Source organism: Vulpes lagopus, chromosome 4, assembly GCF_018345385.1.
Source record: "Vulpes lagopus strain Blue_001 chromosome 4, ASM1834538v1, whole genome shotgun sequence".
Lineage (NCBI taxonomy): Eukaryota > Metazoa > Chordata > Mammalia > Carnivora > Canidae > Vulpes > Vulpes lagopus.
In genome coordinates, this window is record NC_054827.1 from 92,683,784 (window position 1) to 92,711,480 (window position 27,697).

Consider the following 27,697-nt stretch of genomic DNA (forward strand, 5'->3'; position numbering starts at 1 on the left):
TTTTACCAACTGTCTGCAGAGCACAGAAGAGAATAAAAATGTACTTACCTTAATGAGTGAACATTTTGCTTGGTAGACAACTCTACAAACATCCACTACTGATTTAGGCAATGTTCTGTGCTTTACTTGCTCTATACCAAGTGTTCCTGCATGAACTAAAGATAATGCCACGTGACCTACAAAAGATATTTTAAACAAGGGGCAAGGTAAGAATGAATGCATATTGCACGTCAGTCAAAAAATTTACAGTATAGCTAAGATATCAAGCTTCATACCTAAATCTTCATGCTTTAAAAGGCAACATAAGAGTAAGCGGCCAACCTCTTCCACAGGATGCTCAGGAGGAAATGTGATTGGTGTGGTCAAGTGGCACTGCCTACAGTACCTTTCTATTTGACACAAAAAGTCCTGTAATGGAAACAGCTGGAGGTAACTTCAGAGCTACTCTAACATGCCATTACGAATTCCAAACTACATGCCACAATTTCTGATATACTCGTAATCAGCAATGCTTCTAAAACATCACTGGCATATTGTACCAAACCAGCCTTTTACCTCAAAATCAGCCCCACAAATAATATGTAAATAAAGTCTGTGCTAAGAAAAAAAAAAAAAAAAAAGTCTGTGCTAAGCCAACCAAAAAACATAAAGGTATTCACACATCAAAGTTCTAAAGTAAACGAAGGCCTCACTCACCTTCACATTGTGATCCTGTATGTTATTATCAGCAATAGCTTGCAGGAAGGCCTGAGAATGGTCACCCAGAGCCCGTCTGTCGGAGCAGAGTCGAGACTTGCTGGCAGGAGTGCCCCCAGGAGAACTACAATGGTCTTCGTCTTTCTCCTCATTATAGCTATAGTGGATCTGGCTGGTCTGCAGGCCTCCAGAGAAGATGGATGACTGAAGCCACTCTAGAAAATACATATGCAAACATTAAAAAGAAACTTGAGTGTGCACTATTCAGAAATAAATATTGAAATAAAAGATAAGGAACTGAATAGCTGATTTAGGAGGAGAAATTCAGCATCACCCATATTAAAGAGTCATATTATCTATCATATTTACAGAAACTAGCTTATACTTCCCTGTATCTGTATGAAAACAGTTCTGGTTCTTCACTACACTGTAAGCATGGTGTCAGAACGCAGTAGAATAGTTCCAGTCCAACATCTACTCGGACACTTGGTCAAGCATGGAGCTGATAGGTACCACAAATACTGTGTGAAGACTGGGACTTTGCATTTTAACAGGGAGAGTAGCATTTGGGGAACACTTACACGAGTAATCATTCAACTTGAACTGGGATAACTGTATGCTACAAAGTACTATAGTGGGTACAACAGTGGTCTGCAGCAAGACCTCCACTATTCGAAGATTCAGTAAAAAATTTGCTGTGGAAGTGACAACTGAGCTGAGATTTAGATAAAGACAAAAACACTGAGCATCCAGGTAGGAAAATAGCACATGAGAAGGGATCTACAAAGACAGTCAGGGCAAGCCATATTTCCCTAGAGCATAATCTAGTAATAAAAATGGCAGACTACTAAACATATAACATGGGATCTTAGTAAGAGAGATGCTTGGGAGATTGGAAATCCAGTCGACTATAAAGGAGACCTGTGTAGAGCATGGCCAGACTCTAAGAACATGCTATCCCTCAGTGCAAATGTGAGTGCTCATTCTAACTGCTATAATAACTGGAGTAAAGAAAGGTTGATCAAAAAAGTGAAGTCAGTTTGTACATTGCTACAAGTCTTTTTCAATGATCTGTGCTATCAGAATAGTCCTCCAAAATCCAAGCAATTAAATCTGGGATGTACTCAACATTCTTTTAATGGAAATTTAGATATTAGAGCATTCACAAACATTCTCCAAAGTGCCACATTAATTCTAAAACACAAATCTGATGATGACCTTCCCTAGATCTCTACATTTAAAACTCTTTCTAATCACTCAAAAATACTGCTCTAAAGGTGGCTTCTGATGCCCTAGAGTAGGTTAGGCCCTCATTCACTAGAGCCCATAGCATCTTCTGTTCTTTACTCTGACTCTTCTCATTTCCCACCCTCCTTGCTGATTTAGAAGAAGCCTATCTTCCCCACAGTACTACAAGTCTTTGAGGGAGAGGATGAGTCCATTCCCCGCCACCCCCAAAGGCTCTACAAGCAGAACATCCAGCATGCACACCAAGGCTTGCTCCAGAAGGCTGAGCTGACCAGGTACCATGGCTATCACTGCCCACTAGCCTTCTCTCCTGACAGTATACATACACGAACAACTAGAAGCCCCACTTTTCTCAACAATGTCCCTCACACATGTGTTTCTGCCCACAAGGTTCATACAGCCAGTTTGCTGCGACTCCAATTTCATGATTCTTCCACCTCTGATGTGGCTTTCCTCCCCATCAGAACCAGTTATAAATGTCTCCATTTTATCCTCTACCACACTGCGTACTGATCTATGATAATATCTGGCTCATCATCACATAAAAAGCACCTAAAGGCAGAGATATGTTTAATTCCATGCCTAATGTATTGAGCACCTCATATGGTAATTCTAAGTTACTCAACAGATACTTGCTGAATAGCTGGTAGACTGAGAAATGTACAAATACACAAAGAGAACTTTAATCCACCTTAAATGGAGAAATTTTTTCACTTAAGGTGATTAAAAAGATTACAAATCCCAAAATGTATTTGAGTCTAGTAAAAACACAATCCTAAAACAGAATGCCATTACCAACAGAAATAACCAATCCATATCACATAGAAACGACAGCCCAGTTAAGCACATCTGTCACAGGAAGCAAAAGTCAGAGCACATAGCACAATCTTCCGATGCACCTGTTAGCTTCCCCTGCTGTCACAGGTCATGAGAGCAAATGAAAGCCACTAACAGCTATTTCTATTTACTTGGCTTAGTCTCTTAATCTCACTATCTTATTTTTACTCACCAACAACTGTGCTGATTCTTCTTCTCCTATTCTAAATGGCACTTACAGCTCAGCTAAAGTAGCTGTTAGCAGAAAGCAAAATTTTTCTTACTGGCACATTCGATCTCGACTGGAGACAGTGGTGTGCTCATAGCCAAATAGGAAGCATGTAATCCGAGAAGCAGGCCCAGATTCCTCTCTGTGTCTATTAGAGGTGAAGAGAGACTTCCCAGATCTGGTATGGTAACAACTTCTTGGTCAGGCTTGGAAAGATAAATTTCATTATGAGTCTGAGAAAATAGGGTTAATTAAAAACATAAAACCAAAAAGAGCAACAGCTAATATCCCTAAACAAGACAAACTTTCATCAGGAAGAGAAGCAGATGCTCTGGACACCCTCCTTCTATATCCTATTATAGTGAGCTCATGCTGCTGCCAAAATAACAGAAGATATAAACCACACACACCCTACAAAGCAGACAGTAAACAAACAGTTCTACTGGTGATAAAATCAAAGCTCATATAAACAAATTAGCTAGAGAATTCCTTACAAAGTCAAAGTTTCCAGAGTGACTGTAACAATACTTCAGAACATATACTGAATTGTTACATGCATAAATAACCCCCAAAAGCCAAAAATATAACAAGAATTGCTGTGCGTAGTGAACTATGACCACATATGCAGAGGAAATAAATTTATGCTAACAAAAAGGAAACCCAATTAGAAAAGTGTTCAAATGAAAATAAACTCTGCCAGTTGTATTAAATGATAATTTATAACCTTCCCCTTCATGAAAGCGTTAAGTGGCACTTAATAAATTTTATTACTTCTGGATTCATACCTGGAAAACCAATCCCAATATATAAATTCCAAAGCTCAAGCATATGTAGGACATACTTCTATTCTAAAGAGTTATGCGACTAGATAGCTCTTCCCAAAAAAACCTAACCAAGATAATAAGGCATTTCAAATTTCTACATAAGTTTACAATGAAACTGTAGACCAAAGGTTACCTACTTTTTTATGTGTGGAAAAGTGTCCACCTTTACAACAAATTAACAATTTTTGAAATGGTTTTTCAAGACCAATACTTTGTAAATCTTAACATGAAAAAATGTAAATCCATTTACAAAGAAATCTCTAAAGATCTTCATATCTTCATATGTGTCCCTTAATGACATCCATCCCCACATCAAAAGGCCCAGCTATCAGTACTTCAGGGCAAAAACCAGCTATCACAGATATACGGAGAGGATCTCTCTCCCCTGACATCCATGATGAGGCCTACTGCACACAGCCTCACCTCCAGATACTGGCCAACACAGAAGGCATGCATCGACTCCCGAGTATCCTCAAACTGCAAAGCAGCTTCCAAAGCTACCACTGGGTCTTCCCCTGCAAACTGAGCTAAAGCAAAAAAGAACAAAAGCAATATTACTTCAATGCTATTTGCCCAGACACCTACATTAGAAATGTCTAGTAGGAGGGGCTCCTGGGGGGCTCAGTCAGTTAAGTGTCTGCCTTTGGCTCATATCAGGATCCCAGAGTCCTGGGATCAAATCCCATGTTTGGGCAAGTCTCTGCTCAGCGGGGAGCCTGCTTCTCCCTCTCCCTCTACTACTACCTCTGTATTCTCTGTCAAATAAATAAATAAAATCTTTAGGAAGGAAGGAAGGGACGGAGGGAGGGGAGGAAGGAAGGAAGGAAGGTCAAGTAGGAAATAGATAAGGCAGGTTAACTTCAAAGTGAGGGTTATCAAAGTATAATGATCTTTCACTCTCCCCCAAAGCTGCATGGGCCAACTCAGGACTTGAAACAAGTTCCAACAAGTATTGAAAAAAACACAAACAAAAAATGCACAATGATGAGAAATTCTTCAAATGTGCTTGAATTTACTGATAGGACAGACATCAGAGTTACCAGCAGATTAAAATGTATAGAGGCTGGAGCAAAACTCAACTAATCACTTAAAAGCCAAATGCTCTGCTCAAAATGGTACGTTACAACTTTTAACCATGAAGTGGAAAGTGAAGCCTTACCAAGAATACTATTTCCTGTTAATGACTGTGTCTGGAAGTCCTTTATATCATACACTTTCCCATCGATCACAGTCCAGAAGCCTCCATCTTTATTGTGGTTCTCCAAATCAGCTTTGCGTATCTGTGTCACCTCCTCATTATTTCTACAGTTCTGACCTGTAAAAAAAGACTCTGTATATACAGAAACCAAAATCAATGAATCAATAGATAAAACAATCAGAACAAATCATGCAAAAGAACTATAAATGGAAACAGACAAATCCATAACCATAATGGCTATGGGTTTAACTATAACTAATACCACAAGCAAAAATGCACTGAAGATATGTAACAATTTATAAAACAAATACCAAAAACAACATCACCTGAGTAGCATGAATTGCAAATCTGACCATATACCAGGCAATGAAATAAATCTTAAAAATTTCAAAGAATAAAGTTACAGAGTATGTGCACTGACTATAATGCAGTTAAATTACAAATAAGTAACAAAAATAAAAATTCTCTACAAATTTGAAAATTATGAAACATAAATCATCCAAAATTCCCAGAAAAAAATGACTATGGAAAAAAAATGCAATGAACAATAATAAAAATACTATAGAACAACACTTATATAGCTAAATAAATGTTTGAGGGCATTTATACCTTTAAATATATATGATTGGAAAAAAGAAAAGCTAAAAACTTAGTGAATATCAAATCAATAAAATTTTATGAGCTCATAATGATACAAAGGAAAAAAAAAGAAAAGAGACAATATGAAGGAAGGAAAGGAGGGAGAGAGGGAGGAAACCTCATTGGTCACCTTTGCAAGCACTAGGACACCAACTCAATATTTGAGAAATGATAAGGGGAGATGATTGAGGAGGGAAATCCAGTTAGGATCATGTCCTAAGCTGTGCAAATTGTGAGAGCAAGGCTGCTAGGGGATATTATATAGGTAAGACTATATATATGAACTCCCTGGTCCATGGAAACAGAACTGAAGGTGGGGTCACCCTGAATCACAGGCCTCAGAAGCAATGAAACAAGAAGCACACATCATGACCTCAGACACACTCTAACCAAAACTGAACCCAAATCTGTACTCAAATCTCATCAACCCTATACATATAACCAGCTATTTAGAGAGTATAACCAATAGACGTTAGACCAAAAGAAGAGAGAGCAATCAACCAAAATCATGATATGTAAAATTCTCCAGAACAAATGCCCTGGTTCTTTGACAAATAAATAGTATGACCAAAGAGGAGAGAAGGCCTAGAGTTATACTATTAAAGGAAATAGAGAATGGAAGGGTATCAACCAACTGTAACATGCAAAACATGTTTAGAACTTGACTCTAAATTAAAAAAAAGAAAAAACCACCACTAACAAAAAGGCATTTTTAGATAATGCAGGAAAATTGAACATGGATTACATGTTACACTGAAGAATCATTAATTTGGACAGAATAACATTATGGTTTCATCACCAAAAAAAGTTCTGATCATTAACAGGTAGTATGTGTCAAAATGTTTTAAAGAGATATGCTTAAGATGATTCAATCATTCATGCAATCAATCAATAAGATAAGTGCAGGAGAGGTTGGTAATGGTAAACCCAGGTTAATTAGCCTATTCTCCCTACTATCTGTGTTTTCATTTCTTTAAAAGTTAGAAAAACATCAGATTAAACCCTAAGAAAGAAGAAATAATAAAGACCAGTGTGGCACCTGCATAAAGACAGACATTTAAAAAAAAAAAAAAAAAAGACAGACATTTAGGTCAATGGAACAAAATACACAGCTCAGACATAAATCCTCATATATATGGTCAAATGATTTCAGACAAGAGTACCACAACCATTCAATGGAGAAAGGACAATCTTTCCTACAAATGGAGCTATGAAGACTGAATATCCAACTACAAATAAATCAAGTTGGACACTTGACAATATACAAACTATATACAAACAATAACAAAATAGATCAAAGAGCTAAAGAGTTAAAATTATAAAACATCAAACTCTTAGAAAAAAAAAAACAGGAGAAAACTTTTATAACATAGGACTTGGCAATGATTTCTTGGATAAGACACCAAAAGCATAGGGAACAAAAGAAAAAACAGGTAAGTTGGACTTTATCAAATTAAACAACACAGGACACTATCAACAAATTGAAAAGGCAATCCACACAGAGAAGAAATAGGTGTAAATTATATGTATCCAGAATATATAACAAACTATAACCAACTCCTACAACTCAACAACCACAAAATCTGATTCAAAAATTGGAAAATCATTTGAATAGACTTCTCCAAAATATGCAAACGGTCAACAGGCACAAGAAGAGATAAAATCACTAACCATTAAGGAAAATCACATCAAAACTACAATGTGACACCACTTCATCCCATTAGAATGGCTATTAACAACAAAACAAAACAAAAAACAAATGTTGGCAAGGATGTGAAAAATTAGAACCCTTCCTTGTACCCTGCTTATAGGAATGTAAAATGGAATAGAACTACAGAACACATCATGGTGGGGTTCTTCAAAAAGTTAAACATAGAATTACCATATAACTCAGCGATTCCACTGTCAGCTACATATCCAAAAGAAGTGAAAGCACAGATTCAAATAGATGTTTGCACACCTATATTCATAGCAGCATTAGTCACAGCAGCCAAAAAGTGGAAACAACCCAAGTGTCAAATGGCAGCCAATGATGAGTACAGTTACAGGTGTGCACAAATACAAATGGTTGAAGCAGAATTTATCCACAGTCTGCACTCCTCAGTACAATTGCTGAGTTTGCCCTTAAAGAGGAGCCAGTAGATGTGGAAAACATCAGAAAGTGCCTATTAAAACAGGTAAAATTTTCTAAGAACATTCTTTTCTGCATATGATAAAACACACAACACTTAACTGTATACATTGGTATTTTGCAGTTGGAGAGAGCAGAGGTTCATCTGGAAGGGATAGATACAATTTTAAAACAATTTTAAGGGATAGATACAATTTTAAAACTGGCAACCAAAAATTTCAACCAAGGATGAACCTTGAAGACATGCTAAGTAAAATAAACCAATTACCAAAGAACAAATACTATATGATTCCACTTGTATGACCTACCTAGAGTAATGCAATTCATGTATTCAAGTTGAATGGTGGTTGCCAGGGCTGAGGGGGAGTAGAGAATGGGAAGTTAGTGTTTAATGGGTATAGAATTTCAATTGAGGGGAGATGAAAATGTTTTGAAGCTGGATGGTGGTGATGGTGCACAATAACATAAGTATCTAAAGCCAGAGAACTGAAAACTTTTTTAAAATGGTTACAATAAATTTCGTTAGGTTTATTTTATCATAGTTTAAAAGGGGGGGGGTTTCCTCTACCTCACCATCCTCAAATCAAAAGAAATTGTTCATAAAGAACACTACAGATCAAGATGATTATCTTGCAAATTCTACCAATCTTATACATACCCTTCTAAAAAAAGAAGAGCATAACTCTAAGAGACTAACACAACTGCCTTATCAAAACTTACATAACTCTATTATGTTTTTGTACTATCGGATCCATCAGAAAGTTTCTCCCAACTAGCTAACATTCTCAACTGACAGATCATAAACGAACTGAGAGGCTGCATGGGAAGCTCCCATGTTCCTAATTTACAGCTTCTTTGTTAGTGAAGGAGTGGTGATTATAAGCAACCTACATAGCATTAAAAAGAAATAAAACTGCAATTCACAAATACAGATGCAAAATGTCAGGGGAAAAAAAAACAATAATGTATATTAATATGACCAATATAACCTAGGTAGTTTTATTCCAAAAATGGAAAACTGATTTAATTTTTGAAAAATCAATAATTCGTCCCTGGTTTGATCCCGGGTTTCAGCACACACACACAAAAAATCAATAATTCACATATTAATAGAAAAAAGAGGAAAAGTTAAATGATCATTGAGATGCAGAAAAGCATTTGATGCAATCTAATATCCATTCACAACTAAAACCTCTACGTAAAGCAGAATAAAAGAGAACATCCTTAATATTTAAAGGTTTCTACAAAGAAAACCCTTAACAAACTTCATACTTCATGTATGAAATTTGGAAAGCTTTTCTTCTGTTCCTAAGAACAAGGCAAGGTTGCCCACTATCCCATTTCCATTCAACAATGCACTAGAGGGTGCTATCAAAGTGCAAGAAGTCAAAGAGGGAAGCTGCAAGATCAGAAACAGACAGAGGCAGTCAACTTATTTAGACAAAAGTGGTACATACTCCCAAAGAGTGATCAAGGACAGTCCTTTCACCCAAAAGTGCTAGTATGATGACCCCATGGACAAAAGACCTACAGAAAAAATGACATTTGACCTCTTGGCAACAAAGTGGAACGGTGAAAACTCTCATATTCTATGGAGATGAAAATCAGCACAATCACTATGGAAACCTGGCATTTGTACTAAAGCATACCCTATAAACTACCATGAAATAGACATAAGAATGTTTAAACAACTAAATTGTTAAGGGGTACATGCCTGTCTGATAAAATGATCAAGAGAAGCAGCAGACCAATGACCACACAAGATCAGAGAGGGGAATCTTTCAGAAGACAAAAAGCAGTTTTGATGTGTAGGATGGTCCCGCCAACATTCAATTTCTTAATCTGGATGGATGTTAAATTATTTTCTCTATGATCAATCACAGCGTTGTTCTCTGTACTTTTGAGTATGTGTTTTATTTCACGCACACAAAAAATGTCTTTAAATTAATGAGTTTAAACTACTAATCAGATTAAATGCCCTCAACCATAGTGAGTATAGAGACAAAAGTAACATTTAAGTTCACAAAAGTAGAAGAATGGTACTAAAAATATTAGTGATATAAAAAGTTAAAAACTATGCTTGACATTCTAATGTTATTTTCTTCAGCACAGTTGTTACTTCTTACTTGAAGCTCCCATGTTACAATATGACAGTTTATAATGGGAGAAGAAAAAGCCCACATTCCTTGAGCTTTCCTATAAAATAAAAGTTGAACCAAAAAATTGAATTTAATTCTTTGAGTCCAGAAAGTCAGAACCATACATATGGTAACGCAGACTTAGGTTCAAAAATGTCAAAGCTAGAAACTTTGAAAAAACAAGTTATATTCTAATTTGGTAAGCACTATAGACCAAGTGCTCAGCTGACTATGGGAATTCCATAACTCTGTAATGTCAGATAGAATGAGTTCAGAAAGTCATCCCACACTGATGTTTGCCTCCCAAGCTGAGCCATATCTAATCACTTCCGACAGTACCTTCTGGAGACACCACTCAAGAAAGGGTTTCCAGAACTTTCTAAAATAGTCCATTTCACAAAGTAACAACCATTATTAAGAAAAAATCTTCCTTAAATATAACTTAAATCTCTTCTGATTTGGATTATCCTCATTTTCCACTTATACTACCATCAGTGAAAATGGCAAAAATTGGGTCTCTGTGAAGTACTCTAAAAAGGCAGGAATAGGCTAGCTAAGATAGAACTCTCCTGAATGGAAGTTCTGTAAGCTAAGCAGCCATACCCATTATGCCAGGCCAAGCTAACTCTTCATGGTCATCCCTTTCTTTCCCTGGTGCCAGCTGGTTGAACCGATCCAGATGTTCTAAAAGGCCACCCAGCAGAGGGACAGCTCCAGCCTCCTGCATGACACCAGCATTTTTACTGAGCAGAAGCACTATAGAAACTACTAGCTCTGGAAGGAGAACACCTACATTTTAAAAGAAAGAAAAAAAAAGCATTAAGATCTAAATAAAGCATGTATCCTACAAAACTACTTTTAAGCTCACACAATTCTAATAAATCACAAAATAAGGAATGCTTGTCTCTTAGCACATCTCTACAAGATTATTTTATCTTTCATTTTGAAAGAACAGATAAAAGTATCAAATGGAACCCTGAGTTACAAGAATGCTTTTCAAAAACACTATTTCAACATAGAAGTATTAACTAGTTTTATATTCAGAAAACTGTTTCCAGAAAACTAAATTTATTATCAGGAAAAAAAAGCACTCAATAATAATGCTCTACTGTCACAGAATTAACTAACATATTAAGCAACACTGGAATTTATTAAGGTCCTGAAAGGGGCAAGTAATTTTTATGCTGCTGAAATAAAATTAGATAATTACTAGTGACCTCATTATTAAAATGTTAATAATGGTGATATAACTCTAAATCACTAATAACATTTATACAGTGACACAACTCCTGCAGCAGGTTGCTTAACAAAAGAATTGTCAGCAAGTGAAAAAACAAAAGAAAAAAGGCCAATAGGATTAGAAAATGTATGGGGCAAAGGCATGCAGGTTTATCAGAAAAGGATAAATTTTAAGTCTCCTCAATCTATGAAAATAAACACATATCTGAAGGTAGGATATAAAAAAGGTACCAGTGAAGTCCCCTTCCACAATGCAGGCCACCTCTGCAAAGTGTCGCCAGCTGGTAGAAGCAATGCTGGCTGCCACAGGCAGTATATCACCAATGTGTGTGCACAAAAGGGCTGTGTACTTCTTCAGTAAAGAACCGACACCCATAAGCTCATGACCTTCAAGAAAGATTTAAAATTTTTCATTTTTACCATTAAAATTTACTTTGTAAATAAACTGCATTAATTACTCTTTCACCTTCATCTATACATCTTTTACCTATAATAATAATCTCAAACAGAAGCTATTAACCCTTAATCCCTGGCTCTTTTTAGATCACATAGTTTGAGATACAGTGAATTTGGTTATGTCAATTTTTATACACTGTACTACCTAGAAACTTTGGGTATAAATACTAAAGTATAGGGGCACCTAGGTGGCTCAGTAGTTGAGCATCTGCCTTTGACTTAGGTCATGATCTGGGGTCCTGGGATCAAGCCCTACAGGAACGCTGCAAGAAAACTGCTTCGCCCCCTCTGCTAAGCCTCTGCCTCTCTCTCTGTGTATCTCATGAATACATAAAATCTTAAAAAAAAAAAAAAAAAGTATGAACGTTGTATAAAAACTAAAGTCATAATTTATATAGTTTTAAAATCTTATATCCAATACAAATGTCATCAAAATTCAAGTCTTAACACTTGCAAATTACTCCCAATGAACAATGTTAGGCATTTTTCAATCTTATAAAATCTTTCAACTTTTCTTCCTAAATGGCTCTTAATGACTCTTCAGTCCTTGTGACTTTATGTCTTTGAGATGGGCACCTCTTTAGAAGTAAGTTCACTTATTTCAACCTGAAATTTTCTATCATCTACAAATGCCTAACTCTTTCAGGAACTAAGATATTTTAAAATATACTATCTATAAAAATATTAACAAAAGCAGCAGACCTTTCCATCCTTGACAGAGAAAGCCAACTTACAGAGAGCCACCTACTACTTTTGGAGCTTATGGAAAGTACTCTACTCTATGTCATACACAGAGCTGAGCCCTTACGTATCATCCTATTTTAATTCTCATAGACCTCCTCCGATATTATTTCAATTCCATAGGTGAGCAACCTACACCCTCCAGGAGACTTACTTAGTCTCATGTCCAGCAGCTCAAAAACCAGTGCTATAACTGAGACCCACCCTTCTTCCAATGATGATTCATTCCACATATTACACTTACCTACCTGAAGTTGCCCCAAATCGTTACATTTAACAGTATAAGAACAACATTTCTGGGAAGGTAGAATAGGGATGTCAAAAAGCCTACATCAGAAAGCAAAATACACAAAGACATTTTAATTTTAAGCAACTTACTAGAAATATCTGAGGTCTGACCAATACTTTCTCCTGGGTAAAGTTTACTGATAAGAAGGCGCTGAAAGCGCAGCAACAAATCCAATGAAGCAGTTCTTTCACGACTATGATGCTCAAAGTCTAGACATGATGAAATCCGACGAGCAACATCTTTCAATCTGGCTACTGTCTGAGAAGCAATGTTCCTATGCAGGGGAAAGAGGATTGCAAAATTAAAATTATATCTGTTTAAAAAAAGCTATTAAGAAATCACGACATAAACTAAAATCAGAAATACAGATCATACACCCAGATGACCTACAGCTGGCTTCCTTCCTCAAATATGTGTTAGATGTGTCTGCAATAAAGACAACCTCAGTCAAAACTGAGCAGAGAAGACAGAAGTTACAAAAGATATAATGATGCCCTTTGCTTTACAAATGTGCTCCTAAAAGCTGTGTGGAATGGTCCAAAATGATAGAAAACTTCTGAACAGACCGTTGGGGGGCAGTGGGAGTGTGGGAAACCATGTCATTATTTTTGTTCAAAGCTGCATTTTACATATAGATGTGACACTCTTAAAGACAACATTCACTTATCATTTATCCATCTGCCTAACAAGTCAATGAGGTAATGATACAGTTTAAAAAATAATAATTATCATGATTTTCATTTGCATCTACTGCTTACTCATGAAAATAAGAATCTTTTCCTGTTTATCTCATAAACTCCAATTTTCTCTTGTGTGAAAATCTTTAAAATCTCTAGTTCTACCTCACATACTCTAACCTATCCTCTCATCTGTAATTTAAATGTCTGTTCTTAAAACAGTGGAGGTTCTTCAAAAAGTTAAAAATAGAACTACCAGCAATCACACTACTGGGTATTTACCCAAAGAATACAAAAACACTAATTCAAAGGGATACGTGCACCCCTATGTTTATAGCAACATTATTTACAATAGCCACATTATGGAAGTAGCTCAAAAGTCCATCAATGATGAACAGATAAAGAAGATGTGGCATATACACACAATACTGATTCAGCCATAAAAAAAAAAAGGAAAAGAAATCTTGCCATTTGCAATGACATGAATGGCACTAGAGAAAATAATGCAAAGCAAAATAAGTCAGACAGAAAAAGACAAACACTGTATAATCTCAACCATATGTGGAATTTAAGAAACAAATCAAATGAGTGGAGGGGGAAATAAGGAGAGACAAATAAAAAAACAGACTCTTAATTACAGAGAACAAACTTGATGGTTACCAGAGGGGATGGGGGCAGGGTGATGGGTTAAATCGGTGATAGAAATTAAACAGTGTACTTGTGATGAGCACAGGGTAGTTTATAAAACTGCTGAATTAACCTTATTTTACACCTGAAACTAAGAACACTGTATATTAACTAACTAGAATTAAAATAAAAAATCAAAAAAGTCTGCTCTTTACCCCAAAACCTATTTTAGATAAATTTCAGAGTATTTCCTCAACACCCAAACACATTTTTCAGATCCTAGTGCTAGATCTCACTATTTCACTGTGAAAATCAATAATCCTGTAAAAATATATCTAATACTATTTACCTAAGAAGCTGTTGTATGAGCTGAACCAAAGGCAAACACTGTTTTCCAGAAGATTCATAGATCCCTGTATTAATAAGATCTTTATCCAATGGAGTCCTACTTCTGTGAAATGTTGAGGCACTGGCTTCTTGTTCATCAATTTCTTTTTCCTTCTGTGCTTCTTTTTTGGCTTCTATATCCTGTAATTCATAAAATAGAAACTGGTTACCAGTTATCTTAGCAGCAAGGGTGAAGGCACCATGAGCTAAGCCCCGATCTCCCAGCCTAGATGTCCCAGCCTCTGTGCACTAACTCACAAACCACCCGATGACACTGGCCCATCCCAGCTTGTCTGAAATCCCATTATTCAGGTGCTCAGCTTCTAAACCGACTATCCTACAAATCCAACGTCCAGGCTTTCACGGCTGATGGTCTCTAGCTGCTTTCTTTCTGGGAAGTACCTAAAACCTTCACTCCTGATCTCAAAAATACCCAATGATCTGCCCCATACATGCACAGTCTATCTGTTTTGCAAACATGAACCCAAGAATGAGAGGATATATTCTTCGTGAGGCATGTGTCAGAATACAAAAAGAATTCTTATAACTCAACAATTAAAAGATAAATAAACCAATTTAAAAATGAGCAAAGGATTTGAATACACATATCTTCAAAGAAGATATATAAATGGCTAATAGCACATGAAAAGATGCTCCACATCATTAGTCATCAGAGATATCCACACCTGTTAGGATGGCTATAATAGAAAAGCTGGACAGTAGCAAGGATTGACAAGGATGTGGAACGCTAGAACCTTCATACATTCCTACGGAAATCCCACTTAAGAAAAAAAATCTGGCCATTCTTCAAAACATTAAACATACAGTTACCATAAAACTAAACAACTCCATTCCTAGGCATACACCTATAAGAAAAAACATATGTCCACACAAAAACCTATACACAAATGTTCATAACAGCATTTTCATAATAACTTAAAAGTAGAGATGACTATATGTCCATTGGCTGATGAGCGGATAAACAAAATGTGCTATACTCATAACAAAGGAATATTATTTAGCAATTTTTAAAAATGAAGTACAACATAAATATGCATTGAAAAACACTAGGCTATAAAAAGAAGCCAGACACAAAAGGTCACAGATTGTATAAATCCATTTATATGAAAAGTTCAGTGCCAGAAAATCTTTCAGATACACAAAGTACATTAGTAGCCATCAATGGCTAGGAAGGAGTAGGGAATGGGAAATGACTGTTAAGCGGCATCCGGAGTAATGAAAACGTTCTGACAGTTGTCATAATGGTTGCACAACTCTGCGAATATACAAAAAAGTCACTGAATTATACACTTTAAAACAGTAAAGTTTAGAGTATGTGACTTAGATATCAATAAAGCTATTATTAAAAAGAAAAAAAATAGGAGGTATCTTTGCCAGTTAAATGCAATAAATATTCTTGAGGACATGCCAAGCATTGTTCTAGTGACCAAATTTACTATGAAAAAGCAAAAAAAGTTCTCTTTCTGGGCCTTATTTTCTAATGACAAAAGCCAGAACAGTCTAAACATGAATAGCCTTTCCCAGTCCTGAGGGGTGTCGGGATGAAGACCCAATTTCAGGGGTGGGATTGTAACTGGGCCTCCCACTCTTAAGAATAAGAAGACAACATGAATCAGAAAGATCAAAAATATGCATGCTTTTGACCCAGCACAATTTCATTTCCAGAACATTTTCCTAATAAACATTCTTATACTCAATGACTTCTAATCTATAAGAATAATTATGTATAGTAGTAAAAATATCTAAAACATAAATGGTCAATAAAGGTTGTTTAAAAAAAAAAAACAAGAAGGAATTCCCTTTCCATATGACAGACTTCCCCAAAGCAACAGAATAAATGAGTATAATAAAATATTCAACATAGAAGACATGGCAACGTGGTGAGTAAAAAGGATGCAAACTGATAAGCCACTGAGACTAATTCTAGCACTGTAATCAGTATCATCGGTAAACATCTGCATCTTCAGAAGTCTGGAAGACTATATACCAAAACTGTTAATAACAGATATTGGTATAGTAGCAATTCCTAAATGATGAGATTTTTGTTTATGCCTTTTTGTAGATTACTAATAATTTTGTTTTAAAATAAATGGCCCTTAATTTTCTTTTATTTTAGGTACCTTAGTTATTATATAGATCACAATCTATATATCTCTATAGCCTCTGGAGCCCAGCAACATCTCCCCTCCAACAATCCCCCCAAAAGGAAATGAAGAATAAACATTTGCTAACTAAATTAATAGGTTGTAGAGTTTAGCATCACTTATGGTTTACCTCCCTCTCGATTTTCATCTTTTTATCTTATTTTATTTTTCCTTTTCTTCCCCTATGTTCAATTGTTTTGTTCCTTAAATTCCACATGAGTGAAATCATATAGTATTTGTCCCTCTCTAATTGACTTATTTCGCCTAGCATAATACCCTCTATCTACATCATTGCAGATAGCAAAATTTCATTCATTTTGATGGCTGAGTAATATTCTATTGTGTATATATACACCACTTCTTTATCCATTTATGTGTTGATGGACATCTGAGCTCCTTCCATAGTTTGGCTATTTGTGGACACTGCTGCTTTTTTTTTTTTTTTTTTTTTTAGGTTTTATGCATTTATTCATGAGAGACACAGAGAGGCAGAGACATAGACAGAAGGAGAAGCAGGCTCCCTACAGGAAGCCTGATGCAGAACTCAATCCCAGGACCCCAGGATCATGACCTTTAAGCCAAAGGCAGATGCTCAACCACTGAGCCACCCATGTGCTCCTGGAACTGTCATCGGGGTGCAGATACCCCTTCAAATCACTATGTTTATATCCTTTAAATAAAAGCCTACTAGTGCAAATGCTGGGTTGTAGGGTACCTCTATTTTTGACTTTTTGAGGAACCTCCATACTGTTTTCCAGTCTACATTCCTCCAACAGTATAAGAGGGTTCCCCTTTTTCTGTATCTCCACCAACATCTGTTGTTTCCTGACTTGTTAATTTTAGCCATGCTAACTAGTGTGAGGTGGTGTCTCTTGATTTTGATTTGTATTTTCCTGACGCTGAGTGCTGTTGAGCATTTTTTTCATGTGTCTGGTGGACATGTGTATGTCATCTTGGAGAAATGTCTATTGAGGGGAGATGGGTAGAGAGAAGGTGACTGGCATTAAGAAAGGCACTTAATGTAATGAGCACTGAGTGTTACATGCAAATGATGAATCACTGAATTCTACCCCTGAAACTAAGAAAAATAAATAAATAATAATAAAATTTTAAAAATTAATTAATAGGTTCGAAAAATCCCACTTGTGTCATGTCAAGGTTTCTGTCTGAGCCACATGTGGACTGCCTGAAGCTGTTCACTATCACTGCTCCCATCAGGCAAGCTGTCATACAGAGCTGTGTGGCAAGATAAAGAAAAAAAAGGCTTGGAGTCAGCAAGCCTGCCACTCACTTGTCTCGACACCTTAGCAAATCACATACTTCTGTGGTACTTATGTTCACATCTATAAAATGAAACTTTAAACCACTTTTTCCACTCAACGCAATTGAGAAAGTTAACAGAGAAAATTAAAGTACACAGCACAGTATCTGGAAAACACAACTACACAAGAACTGTCACTGCTCCTAATGCTATCTATATGATTTCTTCTATGGTTTTTCAATTTAATCAAAGTATTTAGGTATGCTTTCAAAGACATTTTTAATATATTTACTTCATCTAATTTCATCAGTGTTAGTTTTTAAATTAAAAACTTCTGCCACTATGAAAGTAACAAATGGAGCTATGAATGACCATTAAGTACATAAAAATGCAAAATTAAAAACCACACTACCCCACCCAGAGTAGCTAAATATATGAAGAATGACATGTCTCATGTTGGTGAGGTCAAGAAAGAGCTAGAACTCTCACACAGGATGGTTCAAATTAAATGTCATAGCCACTTTGGGAAATTATAAAAACATACTCACCTTAAGATCTAGCAAATTATAAGTCAAAGTATTTACCCAAGGAAAAAAAACATATGTTCACTAAAGAACCATACACAGCATGATCAAAGCAGCTTTAGAGAATCAAAAATAATCAAGTGTCAAAAAAAAAAAATCAAATGTCTACTAACAGCAAAATGGATAAATAGTGCCATAATCATACAATAAAATACTCAATGGTAAAAACAATGTAGTTGAGTTTGAAAATTATCAAAGGCAAAATAAAGCAGACACAAAACAGTATATACTATATGATTCCACATATACTATATGATTCCATATATACTATATGACATTCAAAACTGGCAAAACTAATTTAATCTGGGAGAGGCAGGGGAGTCCTAACTTTGGGTGCAAAGAGGCACAACAGCACTTTCTAAAATGATGGAAAGTAAAGTCAGCACTTTCATGATGATGATTCATAACATGATTATAGTATCTCTCACATTGATTTAAATAGACCAAAGTGTGTATATTTTATCATACTTAATATCTCAATAAATTATTTTAACTAGCAAGATAAAAAAAAGCTTTAATTAATAGGAAATACTTGGATGTTACTAAATGCTTTATGTTTCAGTTTTTCAGGGCAACCTTTTGGCAAATGTTGTTATTTCCTCACATGAATATAGTATTTCAATCTGAACTCATTGACAGGTAAAAATCACCTCAGGCAGCTCACATACACACTCCCAGAAACATACCTGGATTTCTGCAGTAATGGCTGCATTTAGGGCCGACTCTAACCCTCCATCAGCCATCAAGCTGCCCACCAGAAGATCAATCATGAATCGACGACCTGGACTTATGTTAACTTCATTGCCTGAAACTGGAAAGGGAAAGCACTTTTGCCAAGTGAGGTAATTATCAACCCCTCCTGGTCCCCTCTCCTGCTCCCAACCCTTCACCCCATCCCCAACCCTGCTCCTCACCCAAGCCCACCTGCACAGGGCAGGAGGGCAGAGAGTGCCCGGGCCCTCTCCTCAGCAGTGGGCAGAAGCACGGACCACCCACTCTGGAGCACAGCCTGGGCAGCTGCCTGTACAGTGCTCAGCACGCCCGCACTGCTGGCCAGGGCCACTACGGTTTGTTTCAGGCTGTTGAGGAGGACGCTGCCCAGACCTAAACCAAGGAATTCTGGGTCAACCTGGTGACTAATGGCAGCATGCAACTGAAAAGAGAAAAACAATTTTAATTTAGAAGCCCTACAAACAACGGGATTTCAAATCTTATTAAAGATTAAATAATACCTCAAATTGAGTTTTATTCAAATAATAAAAGAAAAACTTCTGATATATGAATTTTCTTAAACAGACTAAAAAATTTTACCCATACTAGTTGAGAATTGATGGTAAGGTACTTTTATGAGGAATTTTTTAAACCCACTTTAAATACATATATGAAAGAGCTTAGCATCAACAGAGAGGTTAAAGAGTAACCTCTACCATACCCCCAACCCTCTGTACCAAACACAGAGAAAGAGTGAATATAATACAACCAAAAAACCATTAAAAGATTATACAGCCAAGCTGAGTATAATCAAAGGAAGCTCTTTGAGGGCCATACCAGAACTCAGAGAGACAGCAGGAGCTAAGAGGTTCTAGGCTCTAAGAGCAGATCAAAGCCTCCTTCAGGTAGGAGATTCAAACTACTCATGACAGCCCACTGAGCCTGACGTTCCTGCAGAAGCCGCTGAAGATCACCTGTCTATCACCAACCAGAACTTGAAGGCAACACTGCCCATTGAAGGCTTTGGGTAGAAAGAGACCCCACAAGAAATCAGAGACCTGGCCTGGTCTGTGAGCAGATGTAAAATTAAATTTATACCAATCTTCCAGGTATAGATATCCATGAGTCAAGAACTGAACACCAAAACATCTAGAACCTGAAAATCATGACACTTCAGAGACATAAATATAAAACTTCCCTTTGGGAACATCACCAGAGCCAAAGGCAAAGAGATATCCCTAGCAAGACCTCCTCTAAAAGTGGTACTACAGTTGGAAAGGACAATCCACACTAAGTCGCAGGAGAGAATCAAAGACAAAGTTCTTCTAAGAGACAGAACTCAAGTTCCTACAGTAAGGGAGCAATATAAACACTGGAATGACTCCATAAAAAAAGTAAATGTTCTGAGGTACCTAGGTGGCACAATCAGATAAGCTCTTGATTTTGGCTTAGGTGGTGATCGTGGGGTTGTCAAATTGAGGTCTGTGTCAGGCTCTGAGCTCAGCATGGAGTCTGCTTAGGACTCTCTCTGTCCCTCTCCTCCACCCCCTACTCTCTCTCTCTCTCTCAAATAAATAAATAAAATCTTTAAAAATAATAAATGTTCTTAGAGACCAAGGAAGGCACAAAACCCAGAAGAACATAATGAACAAAATGAAAGCCTTGAAAAAGACCCAAATATAAATTCTAAAAATGAGAAAAACAGCTACAAGAATAAAAACCTTCAGGCAGAAGTGTGAAAAGCCTGGACCCAGGTTCCAACCCTGAACCTCCATGATTGCACGGATACCCTACCTGGGCTACATAACTGAACTTCTCTGTACATCCTCATCTGTGCAATACACATCAGGAGTCCTACTTCTCAGAAGGGGGCACATGGATTTAACAAGTTAATACCTGTAGTGCCGTGATCATACAAGTATTTATTAAATAAATGGACAACTCAAAAATATGGAACAATCACCTAAAAGATTTGTGAACTAAAAGAGAGCACTAAAACCAGAAGGCAAAATGGAAGGACAGAAAGTGAACATTTTAAAAGATAAAAAGATTTAAAAATATCAAAAAAGTTGTAATACTTCGGAAGAATGAGAAAAGTTCAGTATACATAGAGAAGGACTCTCCAAGGGGAAGAGTAGATAAAGAAGAGTGCAATTTCAATAGTAAAGAGTGAATACTTTTCAATACTTAACAAAAACATGTAATCTCAAATTTAATGAGAATCAAAATCTCAAGTTATACATACAAAAATAAATCCTCACCTAGACATAGTAAGTTAAAATTACCAAACAAACAAAAAAAAAAATCTGAAAGGCTACCAAAAAGAAAAGGCAAATTAGCTACGAAGAGATAATTACACTAATATAACAATTCTCATCAACAACAATAAAAATCAGAAGACAGAGCATCATCAAACTGCCAGTAAACTAAACACATAACCTAAAAAGCTAAGTCCTGTTAAATTATCTTAAGAAGCATTCAAGCAAACAGATTTTCCAGACTCTAACTCACAGACCTTGATGACAAAATGTATGACGGAGATACCCAGGAGGGGGAGGATAAAAGCAACCATGACAAATTTGCTTTAAAAAAAAAAAAAAAAAAAAAACCAAAAAAAACAGCCTCTATCCAAGTAAGTATGATCTTTTTAAAAATGATGATGCTGATACTAATCAATTGGAGGAAAATTTCTTTTCATGTCTTAAATCAGCAATGTATCTTACATATGGCAATTGGGAGTGTTTTTCTTTTAAGGGCAAACACACACATAAAAATCAGTGTACTCTGGATCCAGTGTAGTAAGAGTCTATCTGACAATTAAAACACAGAAAGTGGAAAGGGGAGTTTAGGTGTGATGCATCCCTATAACCCCTATGTTTTTCAGGAAGAGAAGTGCTGGTTAAATTAACACTTTGTGGAATTAACAAATATTAAATTTTTTTAAAACATGATGAATGTCCAGAAATCAAACTGAAAAACTTCAAACAATTAAAGGTATCTGAAAAGAAAAAAACTATTTTGGAAACTTTATCAAGAAATAAGAAAATGAAGAATAAACTTACACAAAACTAATCAGAACACCTAAATTCAAACACATTAGGAATCAAAATAACTATTAAAATATTAAATTCACCTAATGAATAAAGATTCTCAAATTGTATGCTTTTTAAGAATTAAGCTTTGTTAAGTGAATTTTTTAAATGATAGAACTAAAGCTTAAGGACCTAAAAAATGGAATAAAGCAAGAGAAAAACTATGGCACCAGGTATATGGTATATGGAATCCAGCCTGAGACATGTACAAGGTCTTTTACCATAGCAATGACCAGATAGCAACACTGCTACAAACCATGGGAAAGTGACAATTGGGTAGATTCATGAAAGGGACCACAGTAGTACTAATAAATGAGCTCCTATAGACTTCTGGGAGAGAGAAGTACTCTCCAAACTTCTGATAATTCGATTAATGCAACTAAACATTACATTCATCTATGTGCTTTTTAGAAACTAAGGCAAAAAAAAAAAAAAGAAACTAAGGCAAAAAGGAGAGAGCAAAGGCAAAGATGATGGGTTACATAGAAATCCTTGTATTACAAAGGGAAAAATTATTAAGAAAAACTAGTCTCTTGACATTCATAGGATTTTATTACCAAGAGAAACAGGATGACCAAGGATTTCAGATATAGTTTTACTTATAAAAAGAAACAAAGATAGGGAAAAAGAAAGAAAACTATTTTTGTAGTTTTTCTTTTATTTTTTTTTTTAAGATTTATTTATTTATTCATGAGAGACACAGAGAGACAGAGAGAGGCAGAGGGAGAAGCAGGCTCCATGCAGGAAGCCTGACATGGGACTAGATCCTGGGCCTCCAGGATGAAGCCCTGAGCCAAAGGCAGCGCTAAACCGTGGAGCCACCCGTGCTGCCCTGTGTATCTTTTCTTATTTTGACTTTTAACCTTAACCTTCCCTGTGACAAAGTGGAGGAGGTACTACCAGAGGGAGTCCAAGCTTACTGAGTTGAACTTTCACATTCCAGAAGAGAGATTGGCTAGCACATCCAGCTAGTCTCTCAATCATCTTTTGTCTCACCCAGTTGTTTCTCCACACACAAGAACAATAAACATATATACATAAATAAATATACATAAACATTATTACAAATACCTAAGACACTTAACAAAGGGAGAGAGAGGAAAGGAAATCATTAATACCTGAAGTCGTAGAAGATTCAGTGTTGCCACAGCCATGCACTCTTTCTCTTGAGGTGGGGGCCAGTCAGCAGTACCATCCATCCCCTCACTCACTTGCCGTAGTAGGAGGTCCAGCTGCTCAAAAGTCATTGAGCAGATGTCTACCACGAAAGGGACACGGAGGCCAATGGACCACTCAGAACAAGATGACCAAGCAAAACTCTATGAAAGAATCATAAGAACCTAAAATGAACCCACACATTCAGCAACTGGATTGCATTAAAGGAGATATTCATCATTATGAATCACAAACATGCCTTAAATTACTACTTATTCATTCCTCTGATTGTCCTAAATGCACATGTACTTTCATGGCTGTCTAGTTTATATACTATCAGATTCCAATTTTCTCTCTCATTTTAGGACCCAAACTCATTGTGCCAGAAATAAAAAGATAAAAAGTTGAAAATCCTTTCACTCTCAAAATTACTGATGCACTTTAATGGATGACAAAGAGGATCATAATCCACCTGAACAGTTAAAAGTAACTGTAAGTAAATAATGAAAGACCAGGCTTTTTCCTCTGGGCCGCCAACATGCCATCCAGACTGAGGAAGACCCGGAAACTTCGGGGCCACGTGAGCCATGGCCACGAATGCATCGACAAACACCGGAAGCACCCAGGAGGCCGGGGTAATGCTGGTGGCATGCATCATCACAGGATCAACTTCGACAAATATCACCCAGGTTACTTTGGAAAAGTCGGTATGAGACATTACCACTTAAAGAGGAACCAGAGCTTCTGCCCAACTGTCAACCTTGATAAACTGTGGACCTTAGTGAGCAGACACGGGTAAATGCTGCCAAAAACAAGACTGGAGCTGCTCCTATTATCGATGTGGTGCGATGGGGCTACTACAAAGTTTTGGGAAAGGGAAAGCTCCCAAAACAGCCTGTCATGGTGAAGGCCAAATTCTTCAGTACAAGAGCTGAGGAGAAGATAAAGGGCGTGGGGGGCGCCTGCGTTCTAGTAGCTTGAAGCCACATAGGGGGAGGTTCATTAAATGCTAACAAGTGCTTTTAAAAAATAATAATAATAATAATAATAATGAAAGATCAGGTATATTTAATCTCTAGAGCAACCACTAAAAAACTACACAAAGAAACAACTCAGTAAGTTAAAAAGGAATACTACAACTTATTCAAATAACCCCAAAGAAGTCAGGAAAAGACAAAGAAATATAAAAAAGCAAACAAAAAACAAACAATGGTAGAAATAAATCCAACTTATAAATAATTACATTAGCTTTTATTTTTAAGGTTTTATTTATTTATTCATGAAAGACAGAGATAGAGAGACAGAGACACAGGCAGTGGGAGAAGCAGGTTCCATACAGGGAGCCTGACATGGGACTGGATCCTAGGTCTCCAGGATCAGGCCCTGGGCTAAAGGCAGCACTAAATTGCTGAGCCACCCGGGCTGCCCAAATACATTAACTTTAAATGGTCTAAACCTCCAAACAAAAAAGTAGAAGTTGTCAAGATGTACAAAAACCAAAGATTCAGATGCAATGAAACGTCGGGACACCTGCACCCCGATGTTTCTATCAGCAATGGCCACAATAGCCAAACTGTGGAAGGAGCCTCGGTGTCCATCGAAAGATGAATGGAGGGATCCCTGGGTGGCGCAGCGGTTTGGCGCCTGCCTTTGGCCCAGGGCGCGATCCTGGAGACCCGGGATCGAATCCCACGTTGGGCTCCCGGTGCATGGAGCCTGCTTCTCCCTCTGCCTGTGTCTCTGCCTCTCTCTCTCTCTCTCTGTGACTATCATAAATAAAATAAAATAAATTTAAAAAAAAAAAAAAAAGAAAGATGAATGGATAAAGAAGATGTGGTTTATGTATACAATGGAATATTACTCAGCAATTAGAAACGACAAATACCCACCATTTGCTTCAACGTGGATGGAACTGGAGGGTATTATGCTGAGTGAAATAAGTCAATCAGAGAAGGACAAACAGTGTATGTTCTCATTCATTTGGGGAATATGAATAATAGTGAAAGGGAATATAAAGGAAGGGAAAAGAAATGTTGGGAAATATCAGGAAGGGAGACAGAACATAAAGACTCCTAACTCGGGGAAACGAACTAGGGCTGGTGGAAGGGGAGGAGGGCGGGTGTTGGAGGGGAATGGGTGACGGGCACTGAGGTGGACACTTGATGGGATGAGCACTGGGTGTTTTTCTGTATGTTGGTAAATTGAACACCAATAAAAATTAATTAAAAAAAAAAAAACTTAAATATGATATCAACCTTAAAGAAATCTACCTTAAATATAAAGATTAAAGAGGGCTAGGTAAAGGATTAGAAAATAGCTATACTAATATCAGCAAACTTTGGAGGAAAGAAATTGCCAGGGCTAAAGACAGAACTTTATATAATGATAAATGATAAATGGGTCAATTCACCAAGAAGACCGAACAATGTTGAATTATGTGCACCTAATAACAGAACTATAAAACATATGGCAGTAAAAACTGATAGAAATGAAACAAGAAATAGACTAAATCCAAATATATAAAGATAGCAAAACTACCCTCCTACTAACACAGAACAAATAGAAAATCATCAATGAAGTAGAATAAATTGACATTTATACAACACTCAGCAACAGAATACAGTCATATTTAGAATATTTAATCATAAAATAATTATCTAAAAGAACTGAAATCAGAGTATGTTCTCTAAACATAGTAAAATTAAGCTAGAAACCAACAATAGAAACTAGACATCAATAAAAACTAGATATAAAAAAAATAGAAAAATCTCCAAGTACTTGAAAATTAAACAACAGGTTTCTACATTCCAATTAAAATGGTAAATACTGATTCTAAGTAGCCTACAAAGAGTTAAGTATGTATATGGTAAAACCTACAGCAACCACTAAAAAAAAAAACCTATATAAAAAAATAAAGTCAAATTCAAAATAAAGTGGAATACTAAAAAAATGTTCATATGCTCCAAAAAAGGCAGGAAAAGCACAATAGAGAAATAAGTAATAGAAAACAAACAAAAGACAAACAATAAAATGGAAGAACTATACCTATGTCAAAAATTATAGTAAATATACCAATTAAAAGACAGATTGGCTCAAGAACTTAAAAAAAGAAAAAAAAAGCACCTATACAATAGTGACTAAGAAACTCACTATATATGAGACAGGCAGGTTAAAAGTAAAAGATGTAAATCTAACAAAACATGTAAAGGATTTATACACTGGAAATGCTGATAAATGAAATCAAAGAAGATGTAAATAAATGTTTAGACGTACCATTTTCACTGATTGAAGGAGTATATATAGCAAAACTGGCAATTCTCCACAAACTGATAAGAGGTTGAACACAATTCTTATTAAAGTCCAAGCAAGATGTTTTTGCCAATAGAGCTAAGTATTCTAAACTTTATATGGAAAGGCAAAGGAACTAGAATATAAACTTCTTATACAGCTACAGTAAACAAGACCTATGACATTGGCAAATTCCCATGAATCTAATTAGAAGAAAATACTGGGTAAAATCTACATGACAGTGGATTTCTTGGAGAGAGATATACATATATATAACACCAAAAGCATAGGCAAAATAAGAAAAAATAAAATGGACTTAATCAAAATTTAAAACTTGTGAGCATCAAAGGACACTATCAACAGAATGAAAGGACAGGTAAGAAAGGGAAAAAAATAGTGTAAATCATATACTCGATAAGGGATTAATAGCCACAATATATCAAGAACAAAAAAGAAAGGAAAACAAAAACCACAATTCAAAAAAGGTGCAAAGGACTTAATCGACATTTCCCCAAAGAAGATATATAAATGGTCAATAAGCACATGAAAAGATGCTCAACATCTTTTCTATTAGGTAAAAAGATCTGTGCAGATCAGAACCACAGTGAAATACCACTCTGCACCCACTAGGATGGCTCCAAACAAACAAAAAAGGAAAGCAGAAAGTAGCCAGTGTGAACAAAAATGTGGAAAAACTGAAACCCTTGTGTCTATCTGGTGGGAATGTAAAAAACATGCAACTGCTGTGGAAAGTTTGACAGTTCCTCAACGTCTTCATCAGTACCAGATGATCCAGCCTTCCCCGTTCTAGAAATATATTCAAAAACACTGAAAGTAGAGACTCAAATAGACATTTGTACACTAATATTCATAGCAGTATTATTCACAACAGCCAAAAAGTACAAACAATTCATGTGTCCATCGAAGGAGAAACGACTGAGTAAAATGTGGGATATACATATAGAATATTATTATGCCTTTAAAAAGAATAAAATCCTGAATCATGCTTCAACATGGATCAACCTTGAAAACCTTATGCCAAATAAGTGAAACAAGCCAGACATAAAAGGTCAAATATTATGTGATTCCATTTATATGAGGTATCT

The 27,697-nt window shown here is 36.3% G+C and overlaps 1 protein-coding gene and 1 pseudogene across 7 annotated transcripts in view; one reads left to right on the forward strand and one right to left on the reverse strand.

Moving 5' to 3' along the window:
• The window catches only part of HERC2 (HECT and RLD domain containing E3 ubiquitin protein ligase 2), a 243,873-nt gene that overhangs the window by 128,802 nt on the left and 87,374 nt on the right, over nucleotides 1-27,697 (reverse strand). For 6 of the 7 annotated variants that reach the window (XM_041751245.1, XM_041751249.1, XM_041751248.1 and 3 more), the window contains 13 exons: nucleotides 23,267-23,467; nucleotides 19,270-19,498; nucleotides 19,032-19,156; nucleotides 14,298-14,476; nucleotides 12,734-12,918; nucleotides 11,390-11,545; nucleotides 10,523-10,708; nucleotides 4,973-5,143; nucleotides 4,237-4,340; nucleotides 3,045-3,195; nucleotides 697-911; nucleotides 276-408; nucleotides 49-176 (listed from right to left, as the gene is read on the reverse strand). In XM_041751245.1, coding sequence (XP_041607179.1) covers nucleotides 49-176; nucleotides 276-408; nucleotides 697-911; nucleotides 3,045-3,195; nucleotides 4,237-4,340; nucleotides 4,973-5,143; nucleotides 10,523-10,708; nucleotides 11,390-11,545; nucleotides 12,734-12,918; nucleotides 14,298-14,476; nucleotides 19,032-19,156; nucleotides 19,270-19,498; nucleotides 23,267-23,467 — 2,163 coding nt within the window. The remainder of the gene's footprint in view (nucleotides 1-48; nucleotides 177-275; nucleotides 409-696; nucleotides 912-3,044; nucleotides 3,196-4,236; nucleotides 4,341-4,972; nucleotides 5,144-10,522; nucleotides 10,709-11,389; nucleotides 11,546-12,733; nucleotides 12,919-14,297; nucleotides 14,477-19,031; nucleotides 19,157-19,269; nucleotides 19,499-23,266; nucleotides 23,468-27,697) is intronic. The other variant, XM_041751247.1, reaches the window with a different exon arrangement.
• On the forward strand, nucleotides 23,819-24,347 carry LOC121488930 (annotated as a pseudogene).